This window comes from Diadema antillarum, unplaced genomic scaffold (assembly GCF_040938485.1).
Source record: "Diadema antillarum isolate AM-2024a unplaced genomic scaffold, OU_Dant_1.0 seq00000320_RagTag, whole genome shotgun sequence".
Taxonomy (NCBI): domain Eukaryota; kingdom Metazoa; phylum Echinodermata; class Echinoidea; order Diadematoida; family Diadematidae; genus Diadema; species Diadema antillarum.
The window spans coordinates 619,641-645,524 of record NW_027271339.1 but is presented as its reverse complement, the minus strand read 5'-3'; the positions used below and the strand labels follow the sequence as shown (position 1 = coordinate 645,524).

Here is a 25,884-nt window from a genome sequence, read left to right as displayed (position 1 = left end):
ATATAGCTTCTTCACTGACTAGAACTGGAGCACCAATGATACTGCTCCTCATATGTGGAGATGAGAGCAACAGATACTCTGTTTTCTTGTCATTGAGCTTCATGAAGTTGCTGTTCATCCAACAGTGAATCTCCTCAATGGCGGCCCTAACAGCAGCAGCAGCACATTCTTCAGCACCTCCAACTTTTGGATCAAAAGTGAGGTAGAGCTGGGTGTCGTCGGCATAGAAATGTGCACCAAGGCCATGTTGCTCTACAATAGAGCCAAGAGGGGTAATGTAGAGTGTGAAGAGCAACAGACCAAGGACTGAACCCTGTGGAACTCCATAACGAAGGGTTCTATGAGGATACAGCAACACAGCAGCAGCAGCAGCAGCAGCAGCGTCTCACCATTGCAAAAAGCTATGACTGTGATGTTTGATCCCTAAAGACTTTTTTCTCTTGAGTCTCCTGAATCTTTTGACACCAAATTTGCAATGCCCGGGCGTGCGGTTTGATGTTACCCCTTAATATGTACAAGCATGTCAGACCAAAAATTGCTCAAATTGTGAATTCATGTACAATTTCAATGCAAATTGTGCTTTCAGCCAAATTTCAAAAAGGCATGATTATTTTTGCTTTTTATTGAGTAGAATCAATTACTAACATATTTTCATGTTCAGAAGTGTCACTGACAAATTTCCTACAAAAAATGAAAAACAAAAAGTAAAAAAACAAAGAAATACATAAGAAATAAAAAAAGAAATACATAGAAAATTCTTTTCAATTGCACAATTTTCAGGTGATATCTAAGTATCCTCCCGGATCATCTTCTGCATCTCTACTGATTCTTTCTTTATTTATTCTTTATTCTTTATTTCTTTCTCCCCAAATCTTGTGCAGAGGTAAACTCAAGTAGTCCCTCCACTTTCAATTTCAAACTTATACCATATATGTATCATGTCCTCAGGACAACAGATCTAATGTATCATTGTGATCAGTCAACTGTGATGTCAGTATGACGTCATTATCTCAGATCACATTCTCATTCATATCTCACTAATGGACTGGAATTTCTCGATGAAATGTACGTCTCATATAGCTCAAGTCAAGCTCTATATATTCATATTCTCAAATTCATCTCTACACTTAAAATGTACATGTACATGCACATTGAAATTTTAACATGCTCCAATCAGGCTCAAAATTGTTTTGCACACATTTCAGGTGAATTGGAGCATTTGATGAAAAATCCACGTACGTGTATGTACACATGCATATATACACACGCAGCTTGTACACAATAGAAATTTCCCATTTTGTATTACAAGGATCAGATGTTAAAGAAGTGAAGGAGTTATTCTACCAAATTTCAAGTCAATCTGACTCAATACCGGTATGACGTCATACGGGCCGTCAAAGTCGAAATTCCGTGCATGCGTCAATGGTGATATACAGTGCAAATGTGCAAAAAAAAAAAAAAAAAAAAAAATTAACAAGAGACCCGGGGGTCTAGCGCTCACCTGAGTATCGCAAGTTTCACCTTTCATGCAGTCACTACTCTGAATTACACACAGCTCTACCAAAATTTGACCAGGCATTCTCAAGTAGAAGATGAAAATGTACAATTAGGGTCAAAATTCGGACCATCCCCCCCCCCCTCGTAGTATCAATTTTAGCTCTATCACTTCTGTCATGGTTCTAGAGAAGAACACTTTTTTAAAGATTCCTTAATTTGCCTGGGTCCTCCCTGGATGGAGCATAGTGCCCATTTTAACAAATTGAGATCTAACCCCCTAGGGATGCTACCTGCCAAGTTTGGTGAACATCCATAATGAGGTTTTCAAAAAAAAAGATGAAACTACAATTTATGCCCAATTTGGACCTCCCCACCTCTCCCCCTGCCTGCAGGGAGGGGTGGGGGGACCCCTTGATCTGCTATGAACAAACTTGAAACTACAGTCATTAATGTACTAACTCATAGTATCAACTTAGCTCTGTCACTTCTTATTCTGGAGAAGATTTCTAAAGATTCCTTAATTTTGGGAGGTTTGGGTCCCTTGGGGCCATCCAGGTTGGACACGGTGACCATTTGAACAAATTGAGATCCTATGCCCCTCGGGATGCTACCTGCCAAGTTTGGTGAAAATGGGTCATGAGGTTCTCAAGAAGAAGATGAAAATGTACAATTTAGGCCCCATTAGGACCCCTCCCCTGGGTCCCAAGGGGGCACCCCTGATTTCGCCATGAACACACTTGACACTACAGTCATCAGTGTACTAACTCATAGTATTAACTCAGCTCTATCACTTCTGGTTCTAGAGAAGAAGATTTTTAAAGATTCCTTTAAAAAGTACAACAAGAGACCCGCGGGTCACGCACTCACCTGAGTATCGCAAGTTCACCTTCCATGCATTCTTGCAGACTCTTACCTGAAAACATCCATGCATTCTTGCAGACTCTTACCTGAAAACATTGGGGGTAGCTTTGAGAATGGGGGCATGGTGTCCATTTACATATTCCATCACAATGGTAACAATACCTGCCAAGTACACTGTACTTTATAGAATGTTGGATTATGCAGCTTGGTAAAAAAGACTTAAAGCCCTATCACTTTTGATTAGAACTACAGAAAAATATTATTTAACATTCATTAATTTAGGAGGTTTGGACCCCCTGGGGCCCCTAAGGAAAGCATGGTGCCCATTCAAACACTTTGCGATCTTATCCCTATGGGAATGCTACTTGACAAGTTTGGTGAAAATCCATTATGTTGTTTTCAGCAAAAAGATGAAAATTTAGGCCCACATTTGGACCCCCCCATCCCATCCCGCTTCCTTGGCTACCTGCCAACTTTGGTGGAAATTCATAATGGCATTTTCAAGAAAAAGATGAAAATGTACAATTTGGGCCTCATTAGGACCCCTCCCCTGGGTCCCAAGGGGGGCACCCCTGATTCCGCCATGAACAAACTTGAAACTTCAGTCATCAATGTACTAATTCATAGTATTAACTTAGCTCTATCACTTCTGGTTCTAGAGAAGAAGATTTTTTTAAGATTCCTTAATTCTGGGGAGTTTGGGCCCCTCTGGGGGCCCCCCAGGTAGGGAATGGTGCCCACTTGAACAAATTGAGATCCTATCCCCCTAGGGATGCTACCTGCCAAGTTTGGTGATAATCGGTCAAGGGGTTCTCAAAGAAGAAGATGAATATGTAAAAGTTTACGCACGACGGACGACGGACGACGGACGCCGGACGAAGAGCGATCGCAATAGCTCACTTGAGCCTTCGGCTCAGGTGAGCTAAAAAGTCTATGCTGAAGTACTATTATCACATTATGTAGGACTATGCGCATATGGAATTTCATATCATTTTAGCTCTAGAAAGTCTGTCTAATACATAGATTTGCTTCATTTTTTACACTCAAGGTTATAAAATGCCCTTATGCAGTGTTCCCCTTGCCACCTCTCGTTTTCTCTTCCCTTTTGTCTATGTTTCTTCTTGTTAGTGACAACAGGATAGGAGGGAACGTGTGCATTTATAAAACCCAACTTGAGTAGGAATGGGAACTGAATTAATTAACTCTAGGTCAGGTGTATAGTGTCTCGCTCATCTCTTTGAAATTTCAGGTTGTTATTGTTCGACCCAATACTGGAGTTGTAGACAGGCAGGAAAGGTATGGGCTTTTACTGGGAAAGAGGTATTTCGTGCCACACCCTGCCTAGTGTAGTGTGTATGAAGGGGTTCTGTGTCGTTCTGCCTTGGAAAAGGTGAAGCTTTTATTTTCGTCATAACTGTTTCACTAGCAGCTGTGGTTGATGTGTATTGTTGGCGTCTGGGGCAGTACAGAAAAGAGTATCATGCTGAAATCACCCTGGGTTACACTGAAAGCTTTCAATTTGATATCTTTCTTCTTAAAAGTCATTCACTGGTGATTGAATTACACAATATGTTATGACACGTTTCAATGGTAGCTTATAAAGGGAAGTTAATACATGACGCAATCACTCGTGCATGAGTGCTATCATTGATTCAGAGGCGACATTGTGGTGTGCCTATGTAAGGGTATTATTACTTTTGAATTGATGAGACAATACTTTAATAGTAGGGGCCTACTGCTTCAGCTTCTCACTATCGCCTTTGAAGATGTGTCACCTGCGACCATTATCATTTATCTTTCACATATTATAAGCTTCCGTTCCACACGCTTGGTTCATGGACACATATAGCTATGTTGTTAAAGGTGCTGTCTCTGTCGCCAGAGATGTAAGTTTGGACCCGTGCAGTTTAGAACCCCACAGGATGCAGAAAGAATAGCTTTTCTTTTACTTTTTTTTCTAATTGAAGTAATGCCGCTTTCATCCAGGTATAAATAACATTATCATGTAAACGCACACACACACACACACACACAATTTCCCTTTGTTTTGTATTGGAGGGAGCATTGCTTTGACTGCTGCAAAATTTTGCACCCTTTTAGCTGTCAGAGCTCTCCCAACTAATCATACCATATAAAGATAACAAGATTAGACATAGCCATCTTGGTTATGCAAATAAGGGTCAAAGTTCATATTTGAAAATGCCAATTTTAAAGTCAAGATGACCTTTAAAACACTTTGTCATGTTTCAATTTGTTCATGTCAAAGACCTCTTGGTATATAGACTGTACTCAGATAGCCTGTAAAATCGACTTACTTGCACACACAGACACATGCACAGAATTTCCATTTGGTTGCATGACAGGAACAATTTGATCTGAATTATGTAGGTAGAAAGAACTTGACTTTATGAACGTATCTCAATATAACTTCAAGTCGCTATATCACATCCCTTGGGTTGTCATTCATGCTGGGTGACCGATATCTGATGACACCCCAGCGTATTACCTAACTTGTCTTCAGGTGATGAGTTTCATATCTCATTTTTCGTTTGCTTTTTTAAACTCTTAGTAGGTTTTATTCTCCCTTCCTAACTTTATTATTTCTGATCCTTTCATTTTTCTCATTCAAGTTTCTATACCATAGGTTAACTTATTTCTTTATTTTCCTTTCTTTCTTCTACTTTTCTTGCAATAGCTCAAGAACAAAAAGCCCTATCAACCCCGTATTTTGCACATGTTTAGGTCATATCATGAACATCATATCATTAAATAGCCACTACTTAATCAGACACCATCTTGGGTAGGAAAATTACAGTCAAAGGTCATGAATGTTTCATCCTGTATCTCGTTGAATACTTGTCTTATCTTTCTCATATTTTGCACACATAAGGACCATGCTGCCAGAATCATTTCACAAAATAACAACTTTTTGCTCAGATGCCATCTTGGCCATGCAAAGTGGGGTCAAAGGTCAAATATACTTCATTTTGCATCTTTATTAGTGTTCATGGTATCAGTCACCCCCACATTTTGCACAAAAATGGACCTCGACAGATGGATCATTTTGTTAAATGACGTTTTGGTGAGATGCCATTTTGGCTGTGCAAATGAAGTTCAAAGGTCAAAAATGTTTTATTTTGTATCTTGGCTATATGCTCAATCAGGGCAAGATTTTACACATATATGGACCATGTATACCTGATCATTTCATTAAAAAAAACCACCCTTTTGACTCAAATGCCATCTTGGCTGTGTAAGGTAAGGTGAAGGGTCAAGACTACTTTGTCCTGGATCTTAGTAATTACATGCCCTATCACTCCCATATTTTGCACACATTTAGCCCATGTCATATGGATTGTTTCATGAAATAACACTTTCTAATCAGACGCCATCTTGGCTGTGTAAAGTAGGGTCAAGGATCAAAAACATCTCATCCCGTATCATGGAAAATACATGGCATATTGCCCCCATATTTTTCACAGATATAGACCTTGTCAAGGGGATCATTTCATAATATAACAGCTTTTTTCTCAGACACAAGCTTGAATGTAAAAATGAGGTTCAAACATACAACATTTTCATTTTGTGTTTTTGTTAGCACAATATGCTCTTTTCATTTAAAATCTGTAGTCACAGTGGGTTTGATTTCCTTTTCTTTGATGAGAAACTCAGAAATCACATGGCCATTCGCCTTAAACACAGATGTAACAGATAGGGTTATTGAAATTGGGGTCGGGGCTCAAACACTTATTTCAGGATACATCAGATCACCTAATTTGTCAGTCTTGACAAATTCCCAAATGCAGTTTTCACTTACATTTGCTAAGAACACTCCATGTACACCAAAAGTAGTTCTTTTTAGAGCTTTATTTAGTGATTTATAGCAAAAAGTCTGATTTCATGCAAACATTATGCAAAATTAGCGTAAATGTGTGTTTTTTAACATTTTGAATGAACTCCACAGTTTTATAGATTACATCGAAAGCAATGTGTGTGCCAGTTTTTGTTGCGTCATGCAGTCGACGGCTGATTTCTGGAGGGAGGCTTGGTACCCCTCCAACCTATCATTTACCTACACAGCCTGGCCTAGTTAGGGTTAAAATGCTGATAGACTAAATTTTCATTCAATTCCAAGAAGTAAAGAATGACTCAAAGGCTACCACTCCTTGGGTGGGTGAAAATATTACAGATGAATTGTCCTTTATCATGAAAGCAAGGTTCCATAACATTTTTGGCTGCCATTGCATCATTTTCAGCTTGGATGTTAGCCAAGTCTTCATTCTATACTTTTGCATTGAATCAAAAGCTTATCTCTTTCGGGTGGGAAGCACTCTGACCAGTGTGAACTCAAGTCTATAGCCATTTACAGCCTGTTAGTACAGTGGGAACCTAAGCTAATTTTTTCCAGACTAAGAGCATGAAGCCTCGTTGACCGCTAACTGGAAGGTCATGTACACAGGTATTTTCTAGAACCATAGGCTGAATGTGACCGGCGACAACGGTTTCAGGCAAAAGTCAGGAATTTTGGAAATCAATTTTTTAACTAAATCACATTGCCCATTTCCTAAGCTTTGCATTGATATAAAACAATTGTATTCTTCGGCACTGTAAGTGGGCATAAAGAGCGAAATATAATGCACTTTTTGTTGTTAGCCTGACAAAATTGCGAGAAAACGGGCTTTGAAGATTCACCTCTTTCTCAAACACAATGTCCGAGCAGCGATGCGAGGTGAGAATCACCCATCCGTACGATGGTGCCAATCGATATTAAACTCCGCCTCCAGCAACCACATCGCCTTCCGATTGGCTCAATGAGAGTCAAATTTCCCAGGCACCTTCTTCGGAACGCAGTGTATGGAGCCGAAAAACAATGCGTTTCGCTCGGTTTGTTTACCAGTATGTCTTTCAAGATGGCGAATACGATAATTGCAAGCTTGATGGTGTACGTGTGTATGGTGCACACATTACCCGATGGCATCCACATGCCATGACCGTGTGCATGTAACAGGAGCAGGTGGCAAATTCACGCATTTACATATCGCATTTTCATTGTGGTTGATTTGTCTTTATCATTGGGGACCCTTTTGAAGGCAGAAAATTGCTAGACCTGGCAAAGGTCACGCTTCCTGTTTGTTTTTTTTTTTTTACAAGCAGTGCATATGTTGCTTTGTTTGGTGGTGTTTATTATATTTAAACAAACACGACTCGTTAGTTCGGTGCAATCTTGACCTGTAGTATTTGAATATTGGTCATATGTCACCGCTCCTTTCCTCTCGTCTACTGTCCCTTGAGTTTGCCTGCTGTCATATTAATCATTTACTATATGAGTAGACAAATTTGAGAATGTTTGTTTTCTTTTCACACGATTATGTCATGCTGCAAGTGACAAGTGAGTTTCCGATAGCATGATACATGATTTGTGTAGTGATTCGCGACTCTGATGTGATCAAACCATGTTCCCCATGCATCTGTTTTCACGTTGGAAGTTAGCGCTGCTGTTCATTTTTTGTTTCACTTCCGTTGTTGAACATTGTGGTAGAATAGCTCGGATAGAAAGCCAAGCAAAGAGCACACACTACGGAGCGAGTGTATCTATTGTAGCAAGAACAACGGGGCATGTAATCATGCACGTGTGGACAAAGCATTCCCGAAATAATGCAATTGGTGTCTCTGAAAGCCGAAATATGTAAATGTGTGCGACTCACCAGCCATTCGCATGCGAGACCCTGCACCGTAGAAACACTGGGGATATTGGCGCGGCGTTCGAAAGAAGCTCGAAACTGACGAGTGTGATCCAACATAGGGTGTTCAAAATTCCATTTTCGATAGGAAAAACTCAGTCTTATGCTATGAAATTTAGTGGAGATGTAGAAAACATATAAAGTCGATTTCTGCAAAAAACCTAAATTTACTAAAACAATGGTCAAAATCTTTGTACCCCGCCTAGGAGAGAATGTGCTCTTGCGACTTTTGCCTGAAACCGTTGTCGCGGGTCACAAATGTGTATCCTAGTCATTTACTGACATGTCATTGAAACAATCTTGTGTATCCTAGTCATTTACTGACATGTCACTGAAACAATCTGTTGAATCATAGTTTCCTACCTCTTCAGAGAGCTGCTGAGTTACTTGTTGTGGAGAGTCTTCCCTCTGGCCTGTGCATGAGCTCTGCTCTGCGGCAGTTGCTGTGGGGGAGGTTGCGGCTTTTCCAGGTAGCACTGATCCAAAAAAGGGTGATTTGCAATACTGTACATGAAACGTGAAGCTGCAGCGATACACAAGTCTGCCAAGCCAGCTTTGCAAGCCTGTCAGTGAACTCGCTGTTGAATAGTTTCTATGGAAGAAAAGAGCTGCTCAGAAGGGAATCTGTTTCTCATGGCCCCAGCATGTAGAGGCCTTGTGTTGCTCTTTGAAGTTCATTATTTGTTCAGGGAGATTGTAACCAAACTACAGGTGTAGACAGTGTACAGAGGTGAAAATATCTGAGTTGATGTCCAGTTTTATCAGGTCCTTTTGCAACCAGTTCAATTCAAAGTTCACATTACTCAGGAGGGCAAGCGCATCTTGCTGAGACTTGGAAATATCCTGCACATCAAGACAGCGAAGGAGGGTCCCAATACCGCACGTCAGAACAATTCTGCTTTCTCTGTTATCTGAGATCATGATTACACGTCACAGACTGTAGGTGTTCCCAAATGGGAGCATTAACTTTTGGTGTGTTGAGGTGGGTGCAATAGCTTGGAGGGGGGTAATTGCCAACAGTCTCTTCGATGGTTTTTGTCCTACAGTTTATTGCTGATAAGATAGTTGACATTATTTAGCAATATCCAGTCATATCTCCCTTAACTGCCTTGCCAATCCCAAGGGAAATATCATACTTGGTTGCCAATTGTGAGGCAGCGGGAACCTCTTCTACCTCTTTGTAATAATTGAGTGGTACATCATGCTCACTGTCAGACATATTGAACTTGTCCCAAAAATGGTGGATGTTTGGAAGACGGGAAAAATCCTCAACCACAGATGTACATGTGTCCATATGCACCACTGCTGCATGGCTAGGGCTAGTGGTCTGATTGTGTGAATGGGTAAGATGCTTAACCACCTCAGCTAGGAGATTTCTGAGCTTGTCTAGGTGTGAATTGAAATTCTCAGAGCTGGATGCATGATCCTCAGAAGGGGCTTTAGAGACCGTATGGAGAATTTTCTATGAGATTTTCTTCATCTTGTTCCCCTGATTCTGAAGATGTGATTGAACTGTGGTGGTCAGGTCGCTCCTTAAAGTTTGTAGTTATCATACTGGCATTGCAAGGGGGACGGAACTCTAGTGCTGGAATACAGTCATCCAATCCACATGTTGCACTTATAGATGAGTCATTCTGAACCCCATTTCACAAAACATTGATATGATAGCACCTCTTGCCAGAATGGCAATTGTCATGGTAATGACAAGAATCTAGCTTCTTGATTGGCTGTTGCTATGGGAAGTTGTCATTCAAGAGTTGCTATCCAAAGACAAATGTAGCTTGAAACTTAATTAAAAATAATCAAATCAAACCCAAGTAGGCAAGTTAATTATAAGCAGAAAAAAATGCAAGGAAAGTAAAAAATCCACTGTATTGTTTTTAAGCAGACAGTACCGGAAACCAGCCTCGTCCCGTATTTTTTGTTTTGACTAAATCAATAATTAAGTCACGATGATCACCTATAACTATAATCGACTGTTCAGTCTCTTCGTAAAACGGAAACTTGCTGTTGATTTAAAGTTATAGCGGACTTCAAGTTGGATAAAGTTAGCGTTGATTTCACAATCAACGCTAACTTTATCTTGATAAAACAGGGCCCAGAACAAACTTGACACTACAGTTACCAATGTACAAACTCATAATACTTACTAAGGTAATTCTGGTTCAAGAGAAGATTTTAAAGATTTGTAATTTGGGGGCTTTGGCCTGCCTGGAGTAGAGGGAGTGGTTATGGTGCCATTTTAAAGGAATCTACTAGTCCAAATATATATGTGGACTTAGTAAAAGCAGCAAAATTAGTAGAACACATCAGTGAAGTTTGAGGAAAATCGGACAATCAATTCAAAAGTCATGCATCTTTGAAGTTTTGGTGCCATCATCGTTGGATAAGGAGACTACTATACTTCAGGACATCGTCATGGTGGACACAATATTAGGAAAATTCAACATATTTTTTCTCTTTTTTTCCACAATTAAAAAAGTATTTGACTTACCTCTTTCAGAAAGCTGGGAGGAATATTGCCACTGACATATTTCAGTAACAAGTCAATGGAATGCATACTTTGTATGAAAAATTATTTTTGGGGGCCTGATAAATTGATCTAACAGCTATTAAATGCATATCAGGGTAATTATCCTCAGGGGGCAATCATCCCCCCCCCCCCAGCTAAATAGTGATTAGTGGTAAGGTTAGAGTAGATTACAGTTAGGGTAAGGTTAAGGGTTAGAGTTTGGGTTAGGGAAAGGATTAGGATCAGGATTCGGATTAGCATTAGGGTTAGGGTAAGGGTCCGGGGTAATTGCCCAGGGGGTATTTTCCCTATACCCATGAAATGTGCAACACTGATCTTAGTGCATGTCTATTTCATTACAATACTGACCAAAAATACCAATTAGATATATAAATACAAATAATGTGCACTTGAATTTCAAAAGACATTGTTATTATGACAATTGCATTTCTTTCCCATCTTTTTGTGATCTCTTCCGTGTGCTTGCAGAACATAAGAATTATCTAATGTACATACCATATATGAAAAGATAACAAGGTACACAACTTATTTCGGTCACACTGCATCCATTACCTTAAATGTTATGCTGAAACACCTTGCCAATGAGATATTTATCAAGAGTACTCAGCTAGTGTTACATCCGACTGACAGGCATGACTTGCATGCTAATCACACCACTAATATCTGCATTTAATAGAAACACTCTACATTTGGCATTATATTTCTCTAAACACAGATATAAAACTTCTGGAAGGTTTCCCTAGTTTGTTCCATCCACAGAAGTACAATTAAGCTCTAAATATTTAGCTCAGAATACAAGAATATCTCACCAGAATTGTCTTTGCCAATACGATGGACAGCAGCCAAGTCTTCTGTATTGGCTAACTCCTCATTCACTTCCATTACCTCCATTAGGAATGCTGGGTCAATACCGCTCTCTCCTTCCTCAATAGAATGGCCATGTAATTCTAGCTGGTTGTCAAAAAGAAAAGGCATCATAAAGATATCTTTACAGTTCTACAAGGCTATGTTCGGACGTTTCGAGGCATCTTTTATATAACATATTACTAATTATATATATCACTGAACATGTGCCCAATGCTACAATTTGAAGAACTCCCTGACCTCTCAAAAATAAATAAATAAATAAGTAAATAAATAAATGAACAAGTAAATAAATAAATAAATAAATAAATAAATAATTAAATAAACTAGAGCACTCGCACAGGACACCCGTTCGAGCACATGTATCCCCCGAACCCGTCTCCCATACCCCATCTGGATTACTTTTTAGGCCAGAATGTTGTATAATATGGCAACTGTCGCAGGATACAATAAAATCCAACGAGAAATGAGGCTGGTATATAGCACATACAAGGAATATGACATGTCATCCTATAAAAGTTTGAACAATGAGAGCGCTGACAATGAAAACTTTTGTTACCTAGAGCAACTCCGCATAAACCTCAATAGCAAGTTCGAATAAAATCCGACAAGAAATGTGGCTGATAGAGCATGCACAACAAATGTGACTGGCATCCAAGTCGGAACACTGAGGGCACCGTCACCACAAACTGTTGTGTCCTTCATGTAGAATTACCACCCATACACCTCCTTAGCAAGTCTGAATAAAATCTGTTGAGTAACAATCAAGTTATTGCATAAATAAGCACTTTTGCAAATTTTGACATGATCAGAGTGACCTTTGACCCTGTAAAAGGTGGAACAGTGAGGGCAGCATCAGATTTTACTATGATACATTGACATACCAAATTTGAAACAAATCGGTCAAGAAACAAGGCCAGTGTCGCAAACACAAGCAGACCCTGTTAAATTTACCTTTTCACGTATAAAGATGGAACAAGCGAGGACGCCATCACCAACAAGAGACCCGCGGGTCTAGCGCTCACCTGAGTATCGCAAGTTCACCTTTCACGCAGTCACTAATCTAAATTATTCACAGCTCTACCAAAATTTGACGAGGCATTCTCAAGTGGAAGATGAAAATGTACAATAAGGGCCCAATTTTTTCAAGATTCCTTAATTTGGGGGAATTGGGGCCCCCTGGGGCCCTCTGGGTGGGGCATGGTGCCCAGTTTGATAAATTGAGATCCTGACCACCTAGGGATGCTACCTGCCAAGTTTGACAAAAATCCATCATGAGGTTTTCAGGAAGAAGATGAAAATGTACAATTCAGGCCCCCATTTGGACCCTTCCAACCACCCCCCCCCCCCCTACCCCCAAGAGGGGCACCCCTGGATCTCCTATGAACAAACTTGAAACTACAGTCATTAATGTACTCACTCATAGTATTATCTCAGCTCTATAACTTCTGATTCTAGAGAAGATTTTTAAAGATTCCTTCATTTGGGGGGTTTGGGCCCCCTGGGGGCCCCCTGGGCGGGGCATGGTGCCCATTTTAACAAATTGAGATCCTAACCCCCTAGGGATGCTACCTGCCAAGTTTGGTGAAAATGGGTCATGGGGTTCTCAAGAAGAAGATAAAAATGTACAATTTAGGCCCCATTAGGACCCCTCCTCACCCCCCCCCCCCCTGGGTCCCAAGGGGGGCACCCCTGATTCTGCCATGAACAAACTTGAAACTACAGTCATCAATGTGCTAACTCATAGTATTAACCTAGCTCTATCACTTCTGGTTCTAGAGAAGAAGATTTTTGCGGATTCCTTAATTTTGGGGGGGTTTGGGCCCCCTGGGGGCCCCCTGGGTGGGTCATGGTGCCCATTTTAACAAATGGAGTTCCTAACCCCCTAGGGATGCTACCTGCCAAGTTTGGTGAAAATGGGTCATGGAGTTCTCAAGAAGAAGATGAAAATGTACAATTTAGGCCCCATTAGAACCCTTCCCCACCCCCCTCCCCTGGGTCCCAAGGGGGGCACCCCTGATTCTGCCATGAACAAACTTGAAACTACAGTCATCAATGTACTAACTCATAGTATTAACTTAGCTCTATCACTTCTGGTTCTAGAGAAGAAGATTTTTACAGATTCCTTAATTTTGGGGGGTTTGGGCCCCCCTGGGGGCCCCCTGGGTGGGGCATGGTGCCCATTTTAACAAATTGAGTTCCTAACCCCCTAGGGATGCTACCTGCCAAGTTTGATGAAAATGGGTCATGGGGTTTTCAAGAAGAAGATGAAAATGTAAAAAGTTTACGCACGACGCACGACGGACGACGGACGACGGACGACGGACGACGGACGACGGACGACGGACGACGCACGCGCACGACGGACGCCAGACGAAGGGCGATCGCAATAGCTCACTTGAGCCTTTGGCTCAGGTGAGCTAAAAACAATAGGCTTCTTTGTTTTACCATAAAACACCTTCATGCCAAGTTTGAAGATGGTCTAAGAAGAACTGCAGCCAGTAGAGAGCGCTCACAAGAAAATCTCTGCGGCGGACGCGGCGGCGGTGCAACGAGGCCAAATCCATAGTATCCTCCGAACTCTGTTCGGGGGATACAATAGATAATTGTCAGCACATTCTCCATGGAGAAAAGTCAATGCCTAGATGCTTGAATAGTGCTGTGGAAAACATAGGCTTACAATTTGACACATCCTACCACGTTTCAATTTACACTCCTACTTTTTTGTATACACCTGAAGGCAGTACGTAAACTGGAAACCAGTACAGTCAACCTCGCATACCTCGAATTAGTCGGGACTGAAGAAAATGGTTCGATGTACGCAAACTTCGAGGTACGCGTATGTCGAATTTTCTTCGACTTATCCGACGTTTATCGATGTTCAACATAGTGGCCCCACAAAAAAAGTCGGATGTTTGCCTTTACTTTTGAAAATGAACAGCGGTAACAATTGGCTCCGTAAGATGCTAAAATAAATGTCAGATGTTTGCTTTTAATTTTGGAAATGAATATCGGTTATATTCGACTCGGTATGGTACTAAAATAAATGTCGGATGTTTGCTTACACTTTTGGAAATGAATAACGGTAATGATCCAGCTCCGTATGGTGCTAAAATTAATGTCAAATATTTGATTTTGCATTCAGAAATGAATACGGATAAAATTCGGCTCCGGAAGATGCTGAATTAAATGTCGAATATTTGCTTTGACGTTCGGAAATGAAAAACAATAATATTCAACTCCATATGATGATTAAATAAATGTCGGACGTTTGCTTATGCTTGCGAAAAGTAAATAGCAATAACATTCGGCTCCGGAAGATGCTAAAATAAATGTCAGATGATTGCTTTTATGTTCGGAAGTGAATAGCAGTAATATTCTGCTCCATACGATGCTAAAATAACTGTCGGATGTTTGCTTTTAAATTTCGAAATGATTAACAGTAACATTCAGCTGCGTTCGATGGTAAAATTAATGTTTGATGTTTGCTTTGACGTTCGGAAATGAGTAACAATAATATTCAACTCCGTACAACGATGAAATAAATGTCTGATGTTTGCTTTCATGTTCGAAAGTAAATAGCAATAACATTCAGCTCTGGAAGATGCTAAAATAAATGTCGAATGTTTGCTTTGATGTTCGGAAATGAATAACAATAATATTCAACTCCATACGATGATAAAATAAATAACGGATGTTTGCTTTTACGTCCGAAAGTAAATAGCAATAACATTCATCTCTGGAAGATACTAAAATACATGTCAAATGATTGCTTTAACGTTTGGCATGTTTGGAAATGAATAGCAGTAACATTCTGCCCAATACGACGCTACAATGAATATCGGATATTTGCTATTACATTTCGAAATGAATAACAGTAACATTCAGCTGCGTTTGATGGTAGAATAAATGCCTGATGTGTGCCTTGACGTTCAAAAATGAAAAACAGTAACATTCAGCTCTGTACGATGATGAAATAAATGTCAGATGATTCATTTTACTTTTGGAAGTGGACAGCAGTAACATTCGGCTCCATACGATAATAAAGTAAATGTAAGATGTTTGCTTTTAAATTTGGAAATGAATAACAGTAATATTCTGCTCCGTACGATGATAAAATGAATAACAGATTGTTGCTTTTACATTTGGAAATGATCAATGGTATCAATCCGCTCAGTTAGATGCTAAGATAAATAGCGGATGCTTGCTTTCATGTTCGGAAATGAATAAGGATAACATTCAGCTCCAGAAGATGCTAAAATGAATATTGGCTGTTTGCTTTTACATTTGAAAATTATTAACTGTGATCATTCGGCTCAGTAAGGTGCTAAAATACTGGTAAATGTTGGATGATTGCTTTTACAATGAGAAATGAATAACGGTAACTTTTGGCTCTTTACAATGCTAAAACAAATGTCAGATGTTTACAAATGTCTGCAAATGCTCCCACTTTCTCATTTCAAACGTAAGTTTTGACCACCTAAATAGGCATCAAGTTTTATGATAATCTCTAAGCCTATTTGCTAACTCTTAGAACTCAGAATAATGGTAAGATGATTGAATTTTCTATTCATTTATTTTAGACATGGGTACCTATATCTCTTCAGTAATACTTAATTTCTATGTTTAGTAGGACCGATTTAGTTTTTATGTTTTTCTTGATTTTTTTGGGCCACCAAATTTTACTTTCGACCACCAAAAATTAAAAATAAATGATATTGGTAGCCCAATCGGGCCACCAAAAATAAGTTAGTGTGGAGCCCTGTCTATTCTATTCTTTATTATGCTAGGCCTATACTTCCAGATCATATACCACACTATTTTCATAATGGCATCAATTGCTGAAAAAAAAAAGTATTCAGTGCTTGCATTCTCGGGGGAGAATTAATGAAACAAACTTCGTGAAAGGAAAAAAGTTTTTAAAAGAAGCTCTACGCAGGAGATTGATGTTTAGACAGTGGACTGTGATTAATGCCGAAGATATTACTGTCAACACCTAAGCAGGAGTGCCACGACAGTTAAGAAATCTACGCACACACCATGACTATCACGATCGCAAATCAGAACACAGTGGTTAAAGTAAAGAAGATGATGGAACAGAGCGTAGTGCTATTGTAAGCACGGGTGCTATGTGCATACCGTGTACGTGTGCAGGCAGGTGTTAGGGGTTTTTCTTGTCAGCTGTGTACCGGGTATTTCTTCGGGTGCACGATTGTTCTGGTCTCAGAATATTTACAATGAATCGAGTGTGACAAGATTTGTGACATGTCTTCGCTGTCCATGCGCGCTTAATCGGAAATGCTGAGTGATGTTTGCAATTTCGATTCGAGCAACATGCTGGGAAAAACAATAAATTAATTAAGATTGGGACATTAGATTTCCCTTCGAGGTAACCGAACTTCGAGTTAGTTTTTTCGAGCTACGCAAGTTTTAATACACGCAAACTCCATAGGAACAATCGGGACTTTCATTTTGCCCCCGAGGTAAGTGATATTCGGCTAATCCGACGTCTAGGTAACCGAGGTTGACTGTATTACAGTCATCACTAGTCCAGAAAGATTAGGATGGTCCACGAGGGGTTTCAGCATGTTGCTGTAACATGCTCAAATTCTTGTGCAACACCCTCAAAAATTTGTATTAAGCTCAAAATAAAATTTATTCAAACATGTGAAAAACATGTGCACAACATAAGAAACATCAAACTACTTGGTACACATACTTAGACACTGGTGTGCAAAACGTGAGAGAGAACATTGAATGTAAGCAGCACAAAGAGAGATAAGCTGCGAAATATTGCTTATTACGTGCTCGTGATGTGTGCTCCGTCACTGTACAGGCATGCTAACCTGGAAACATTGAACTGAGCATTACTTGAATATGAGACCATTCTGAAGCATATAATTTTCACACAATAAGAGATATATACTGTACTCTTAAATGAATCCCACAAGGATTGGAACAATCATTCCCCAGCATTCCCACTGATTCCGACTGATCAGTTACTAGCAATCCCCTTTAATAAATTTTGCAGCAAAATCAGGTATCTTTCTGTCACCTCACATTACTATATACCGTATTCTCTGGCGATAAGGCAGCACTAATTCTCACAGAAAAGAAGCAATACTGTAAACGAGGAATGTTCGCGAGCACTTTAATTTTGCGAATTTCGCGAGCGCCAACATTTGCAAAATTAAATTGCACACGAAAGTTCTTGTCTACACAATATGCATTGGATGCTAGTGGCAATTCGCGAAAATTTCATGCGTCAAGAAAGGCTGTCGGCTCTAATCAGCAAAATTTTATGCCACAAATACCCCTCAGCAAAAAAAGAAAGTAAACACTTTTTCGAGGTCAAAATTTTCATAGAAGATTTTTATGAAAATCAATGTATTGTATACCATACTAAAGGTAATTTAATTGGCTATCAAGCTCACAGGGTAATTAAAAAGAAAACTTTACGCATGAGTGAGCACATTCATTTTTTTCCTCTAAGGCACAAAAATCAAAAATTGAAAAAATTGACGTTCTTTTTCATTTGCAAATTATGCCCTTCACGATAACATTGTCAACAAAAGACCACTTTAAAGACAAAGAGAGACATGAATGAAATAGCAAAAATAAGTTTTTCTTCTCTTTATCTCTTTATTACCTCAAAAAAAGTGGGAAACTAAAGGGGAAAAATAATAATTTTCTGTCAAGTCAAACTTCAAATGACATAGGGAATAAAAAGCATAAAGATGTTTGAATGAGGATAATTTTTTTATTTCTTTTAAACTAGTGATTTAAACTCCTTGTGACAATTTCAAGAACCAAACATTATTTACAAGTTCCTAATTTGAAAAAAACTCTCAAATTTGTTCCATTTTTATTAATTATTACTTCTTCTTTTATCTCATTTGAATTTAGACTTGATAAAAGATGCTTTATTTTCCTCCATTACTTTTCGCCTTCATTGGTCTTTTAGGCTTTAAAGATATCATAGAGATCAAAGGTTTGTTTTTGCAACTTAATTCATGTTTCTTCTTGTGTGAAATTTGTTGTTTGTTCTTATTGTTCTATGGAAGAGCGCATACCCATGAATGACAACTTGTTCAGTTTTGCAATTTTTACTTTTGTGCCCTTGAAGAGAAAAACAATGGTGTTCACTCATGCGTAAAGTTTCCCTTTTTGTTGGCCTACCAGGTTAATAGCCAATTAAATTACCTTCAATATGGTATATAATACATTAGCTTTCAGCCAAATGATCCATGAGAAATCTAAACTTTAAAAAGCGTTTACTTTCTTTTTTTGCTGAGTGTATATTGTGTTTTACAGTAAACTCAGCGTTCGGCCTATTGACCGATTCGGGTTCGTTGAGGGCAGCAGACATTTTGTGGCACTGGGCGCAGCCATGAGCTCATTTGGAGGTGTCTTAGCCGACCCCCCTCCTCTCCCCCACCCCCCGGGCAACATGTTTACCGCGCACTTGTAACAAAGGTTCGCGCACTAAGCAAGCACAGAGACTCCAACTCTCCCGTTTTCGACGGGAGATCTCCCGCCGAAATCCCATTTTTGCAGAATCTCCCGTTCTCCCGCTGAAGATTTCATTTCTCCTGCCCTGGCTCTGTGTCTCCCGTTGGAAAGGATTTCTTACTCATTGCTATCGTATGTTGAAAAAAATTAGCCTTAGATAGCACCAGAGAACATCTAGAACCTAGGAACTTCGCGGTTCGCACACATCAACTTGGAGTCTCCCGTTTGCTAGGGGTTTCGGGCGGGAGAATCTCCAGATCAGAAGGTGCTTGGGGTTGGAGTCTCTGCAAGCATTCGCGCTCTCAGTACGAGACGCCTATTGGCTAAAACAACCATGTATCAGTTTTTCATTCCGTGCGCTGAAGGGGGTGGGGGAGAGGGGAGGGAAAGGATGGCTAAGACACCGCGTAATGGCGCTGCCCATGCCAAAAATACACATAGCGCGTCACAGAATCGGTCAATACGGCATCACAACCAAATCATGGCCTGTTCAACCTAGCAAAAAAGCTGCTGATCCAACATAATCATGTAAGGGACTATGCAATGTGCCACAGAGCAAATCAATATCATACCATGAATCAATCAATCTTAGAGATAACACTATGTTCAACAATTAAATGACAACTTGAGTTTTTGGCATCACAAACTGCTGTTGTTTCTGCACCAATTTTGGGGAGATAAAGCGCAGCGCCAACAAGTTGCTGGGGCCTGCATTACAATAGTCCACAAAACATCACACAATGATCATAATCATAGCTCTATCTCATGCAGCACAATCCTCCGCTATTGTACAGCAAGCTGTGTGAATGAAAACACAAACGTGTATGCTCCTTTTGATTGCAGTTATATTCTGTATAGTTTGATACATGAACATTGGGCACACACACTAAATTTTCCTTCACATTACAGGACACATAGTTTGCATCAGTCAGTGTTCATATCATCTAAACTTAACATGTACACACATGCACACACACAGAGAATGAGGAAACATGCAAACCCAGGTAGAAATACAAACAAAGTTTGCATGTCAAAATTCAGAAAAAAAAAGGACGAAAGTGTTGAATTAAAATCCTTCCGCATTCTTTTTATTCTTTTTGTCGACAAAGTCAGCATGTGGGTATGTGGAGGTGTGGCCTCATTGCTGGAGAAAACAGTATATGAAGAATTTATGTATGTAAGTTCGTTTAATATATCCATGTATACAGGGCTGGTCATTAGCGATTGCCTGGGCCACTAGAATTGATAACTGGCTACAAAATCTAACTAGAAATGTTGCCATGGTGACTGGCATGCCTCCGCCATTATGTCTAGTTCTCCCAATAGGTTTACAGTACGTCTCGACAATGTGTGATGACAATTTCACGCAATTGGCAAAAAACTGAAATGACATTTTGTCACAAATGCATTGTGTTCAAGTTCAAGTTTGTATAACATTTATTTTCCATCTTTTTTTTCATGTAGGAAATCACATGCATGGAATTATTGTACAGGAAGGTAGAACCTCAAAAAAGCAAAGCTTGTGGTGAGCAATGAGTGTTCACTTTCCTCACAATTGGATGAATGGCTATATTATTTTAATAAGTGAGCACATATTTTGGGATATGAGGATTTTTACTTGACCTCTGACCATTTTATAAGTTTTTGCATTGAGTAATCTCCTCCAAGGTGTGGGGAAAAAGTGTAATTTCAGTATCCATTAAAGGAAACCAAAACCCACAGAGAAATGTGGATTGAGTGAAAACAGCAACATTAGTAGAACACATCAGTGAAAATTTGAGGAAAAATCCGCCAATCAATGCAAAAGTTATGAATTTTTAAAGTTTTGGTGTTGGAACTGCTGGATGAGGAGACTACTAGAGGTTATGGCGTCATGTGTGGACAACAATACAAAGGGAATTTTTTTTTTCATGAAAATTACACATTCCATCAACTTGATACTGACATATGTGACCGTGCACCACAAAAAGAACAAAAAGTTGCATCCCTTGATTTTACGTGAGGACTCAAAAAAGGTGAAATGGGTCAACCAAGTCAATCTCGAGTTTTTCATATTTTCAGAAAGAGCTATCCTTCTGCTACATTATTGTTTAGTTTGGGATCATAACATGCATGGGAAAGTGTGTTTTCAGCAGTTTTCTACTACTCTTTTTTTTTTTGCGGGGGGGGGGGGGGAGGGGGGAGAATAGAATGATTAGGTATGTCTTAGAGTCGCCTTTTCATTACTTGTAATCCTTCAACACACTCTTCACTTTCAATTCTAATAACTTTTGAAAGGATAACTCTACTGCTTGGAAAGTTGGCATTAATCATGGAGAGAATGTGTTAATAGAACATGCTCAATTTCAGCTTAATCCGATAATCCCTTCATTGTTGTTGTTCCTGTGGTTAACATCCTATGTTTTGTCCCTTTCATTGTACAGCTAGCACAGCTTGGTACTGTACTTTAAAGCCTCTTTTCTCAGTTCACATTTTTTTTTTCCAGAGTGTGTGCTTTCTTTCTGGTATTTAGATAGGTTAGAGGAGTTGATTTGAATTGAGCTATATATAATTTTAAAGCTTAGAGTCTGTTCTTTAAAGGGGATGGCTAGTAACTGATCAGTGGGAATCAGTGGGAATGCTGGGGGATGATTGTTTCAATCCTTGTGGGATTCATTGAAGAGTACATTATATATCTATTGTTGAGTGAAAATTATTTGCTTCAGAATGGTCTTATATTCAAGTAATGCTCAGTTCAATGTTTCCAGGTTAGCATGCCTGTACAGTGTTGGGGCGATCATTAACAGCCCGTTAAAGATCGCCCCATTATTGCGGCCAGAGTTTTGAAGTAACTTGAACCTTGCAAACAAATCTATCTAGTCAGATTTGAAATGTTCAAAAGTCAGAAAAGGACAGTAGGCCTGGTCATAGCAAGAAGACAAAAATGTAAATGGTGATCTATTGAACCTACATGTACATGAAACAACAAATTTGAAACCAATCTTACATTGCTGGTGTGCTTTCTCAATGTTGTTGCCTCTGATTTTCTTTAGTCTCATTCGCTAGTTGCACTTGATTATCTGGCATCATTCAGTGGTACATTCAATACTTTCACATGGCACCTTAAGTTCTATGCCGAACGACTTGCAACCAGCAATATCATTTTGATCTTTCATGGAAATTATAACATCACCCCACTGCTGTAGTTCCTATACTGGTTAGCCGATGAGTGTTAGTTTTGTACTTCTACTCATGAATATGATATCATTTATATTCACTGCACAGTGACACAGTCTTCATGAAACAGCATCATAAGGGATTTGTTTCTTACTTTAATTTTGTTTTTGCAGTGGGATTTATATTTGAAGTTTTCAAGGTCTGCCTCCAGACAAAGAATGTTTGACATTACTTTGCTCTCACTCTCTCTATCTCTCTCATATTTCCTAAAGTTCTATGTAATGATAATCTTAGCACATTTAAATACATATTGTAATTTACGAATAGACACACTGACATGATCTCCTCTTGAGTGCGAAAATCCACTTGATAGCTTGATATTGAACAATTTCTCTTCATCAGCAATTCGGAAAAATAACAACAAAGAAAAACCAACTAGAAATGTCGCTAAGGCGACTGCTATGCCTCCACCATAATGCATGATTCTCCTAATAGGTCTATAGTACATGTGGACAATGTATAATTACATTTTCACAATATTGGCAAAATACTGAAATTACATGTTTGTCACAAATGTGTTGAATGTTCACCTTCCTTTACCTAGGTTTAATTAGATGAATAGGAGAGCATGTATTTGGGGATTCAAGGACTTTAACTTGACTTTGACTCATTCATAAGTGTATGAATACTGTAATTTTCAGGGTATGGAGAAAAAGTGTAATTTCTGTATTGAAAAGTCCACTGTCACCATTTTCTTTTGGCCTTTGACCCTAAAATTCATAGGATAATCACTGTCAGGCAGAACATGCAATAAATATGTAGTAAGTTTCAAGATAACTTGAGCCACTTCCAAGATATGGAGGAAAAAGTTAGTTCAGCACTTTCCCTTGATCTTTGACCTTTTGACCTTTGAGGCAAACCCCCGCCCCCCCCCCAAAAAAAAAAAGGGAAAAAGAAAATTTCCGGATAATCTATATAAGGTTATACATGCATACACCAAGTGTTAAAAAAAAAAAAATGCTGGCATTACATAAATATGAGGGAAATAGTAAAAAGTGTTGCACTTGACCTTTGACCCCTGACCTTTGACCCTATGAACCCTAGATTCTCTAGATAATAACTGCCAGTCAGTACATGTATATATACTATGTTCCATGAAGATACCTTGAACAATTTCCAAGGTACGGAGAAAAAAGCGAAGTTTTAATATTTTAACTTGACCTTTTGACCTTTAACCTTTGACCTCATGACCCGAAACTTTCACCAGAGAATCTTAATTGGATAATACAGGTATACACTAAGTTTCAAGAAAATATCTTCAGGCATTGCATAGATATGGAGGAAATAGTGAAATTTTACGTATTTGACCTTGACCTTTTGACCTTTGACCTTGACCATGTGCACCCAAAAGTTGATAGGCACAACTTCACCCCCTAATACACATACATGCCAAGTTTCATTAGGATACCTTAAAAGGTTTTGATAGTTACCCTGTCCACAAAATTTATTACGTACGGACGGAAGGACGGACGGACGGACGGAGGAAAAACCCGAAAACATAATGCCTCCGGCACCACTTCGTGGCGGAGGCATAAAAACAAACACATTGAAGCGAGTAGAACAGCAGCAGTGAATGCAAGTGCAAAAACAAATGTCTGGGAAATATAGTTTGAATGCTTTTCACATCGTCACAATCATGAAGAAAATACTACATAGGGTTATTTCTACTCACTTTTGTAAGTTTGAGCCAAAGTGGTTTTGGGCAAAAACCTAATTGTATGTCGTCGCTCAAAATAACTTGTTCTTTGGGCCTCACCAACGCTGCCCTAAATTCTGAAACTAAACGTAGCCAAATAATTCTCATCTTTAACTCTATATTTTTGTCTGCAATCCTGAGGTAGCAAATAGATTTCTGCTTTGATTTTTACTCTGCTTTGAATTAGGAGATGAGCAGTGACGATCACACCAAAACAAACTAAGGGCCTACGTGTGGTACCAAGTGGCATAATTATACAGGTCTACTTTCTGTTCACTGTATGTGTACATAGACAAAAACAAAAGCCTTTTCTTCTTTTGTATGTTAGCATGGGGACAATTAGTGAAGTCTACCACTTAGACAAAAGGATGAAAGACTTGACCGATGAATGAAAGCTGAATCTCTCTGAGGGACAAAATTAAAGAAGATCCCACAGGACAGCATCCAAGTGGAACAATACAAGTAGAAATGCAAAGACAACACAGGCAGATCCAATAGCATACACATGCGTGGTTTACCTATGAGACTTTTTATCTATACACAGTTTACAGAGGATGCGCTCGCTGTGGATTTTTCCGGCACGACAAAAATACATCTTGGTGAAAAATCACGCATTTACTAAAAAATTTCCTATGTAAGCATACTCAAATTATTAGTGCAAACGGTAACTAGAGATTGGTGCTCGGCGGGTCGTGCAGCCGAGCACATGTATCCCCCGAACCCACAGCATCATACATCATCGCAATATACCGGGTGTCCCAAAAAGAGCGGAACGGTGGATTTCAGTACCTTGCGTTCTAAAAGTGAAAATTTTTTTGACATTAGAAAGAGCATTTTCCGCAGAAGACAATGATACCAAAATCATTACATTTGGTTTAGTACTTTTTATTCTACGCCAATTTCTGAAAATGCAGTCATTTTCAAATTTTGCCGGATTTTTGCAACTTATGAGATAATAATTTGAGTGCGATACGCGATCCATACGGTGAATATTGTGTAAGTTCGGTGATCCATGTCAACAAAAGATACAGCTTTCACACTGGGCACGGGCCAGGAAAAAAACAGTGTGTGTGTGTGTGTGTGTCTGTGTGTGTGTGCGAGCGCTCCTAATATGAAAGTGTTATCTTTTGTTGACATGGATCAGCGAGCTTCCACAATTCACCGTATGGAACGCGTGTCGCACCCAAATCATTATCTCATAAGTCGCAAAAAATTGAAAATGACTGCATTTACAGAAATTGGTGTAGAATAAAAAGTACTGAACCAAAGTTAATGATTTTGGTATCATGGTCTTCTGTGAAAGATGCTCTTTCTAATGTTGTCAAAAAATATATCACTTTTAGAACGCAAGGTACTGAAAACCCACCGTTCCGCTTTTCTTGGGACACCCGGTATAGAGCTCACACAGAAATTCCATAAATAAATACAGTTATCATGGCAACAATGATCCTCTCTACATTTTGCCTCTGGGTACCAAATTTGATGACAATAATATGATGCAGCGGTGTAACTCTGCAGAATCTAAAGTATCCTCTGGTAGTACCTGTGAGGGAATACAATTATAGAGTAATCTGGATGCATTGTAAACCTAACCCTCTTCCAATCTACGATTTGGATGAATTTGGGATAAAAATGTATAATATGGCAATAGGTGACAACAGGTATCAATGCAGACAATTTTTTTTTGTTTTTTTTTTGTTTCCACTTCTGATATTTTATTGTTTTGTTAACTGACAAAACGGGTTCCATGATAAATGCTGTGATGACAAATGCTCCGGCAAGGAATCCTAGTGTTGAAGCACACATAAAGCTTAACGCTTACCCTAATCCAAATCTTTAGTCTGCCTTGAACCTAACACCCAATCGTACCCATGGAGAAGAAACGCAGCCGGTAGAGCGCTCACAAGGAAATCTCTGCTATTTCCACAAAAATTCTTGTTACCATGGCAACGATGTCTCCGCCC

The 25,884-nt window shown here is 39.3% G+C and overlaps 1 protein-coding gene across 4 annotated transcripts in view; it reads right to left on the bottom strand.

Annotated features, from left to right (window-relative positions):
- LOC139730509 (iron-sulfur cluster co-chaperone protein HscB-like) overlaps positions 1-25,884 on the bottom strand; it is a 97,332-nt gene that overhangs the window by 31,679 nt on the left and 39,769 nt on the right. For 2 of the 4 annotated variants that reach the window (XM_071641348.1, XM_071641351.1), the window contains exons 4-5: positions 11,442-11,583; positions 8,463-8,575 (exon numbers count right to left, since the gene is read on the bottom strand). In XM_071641348.1, coding sequence (XP_071497449.1) covers positions 8,463-8,575; positions 11,442-11,583 — 255 coding nt within the window. Of the gene's footprint in view, positions 1-8,286; positions 8,576-11,441; positions 11,584-25,884 lie in introns of those variants that run through there. The other 2 variants (XM_071641347.1, XM_071641349.1) reach the window with 2 other exon arrangements.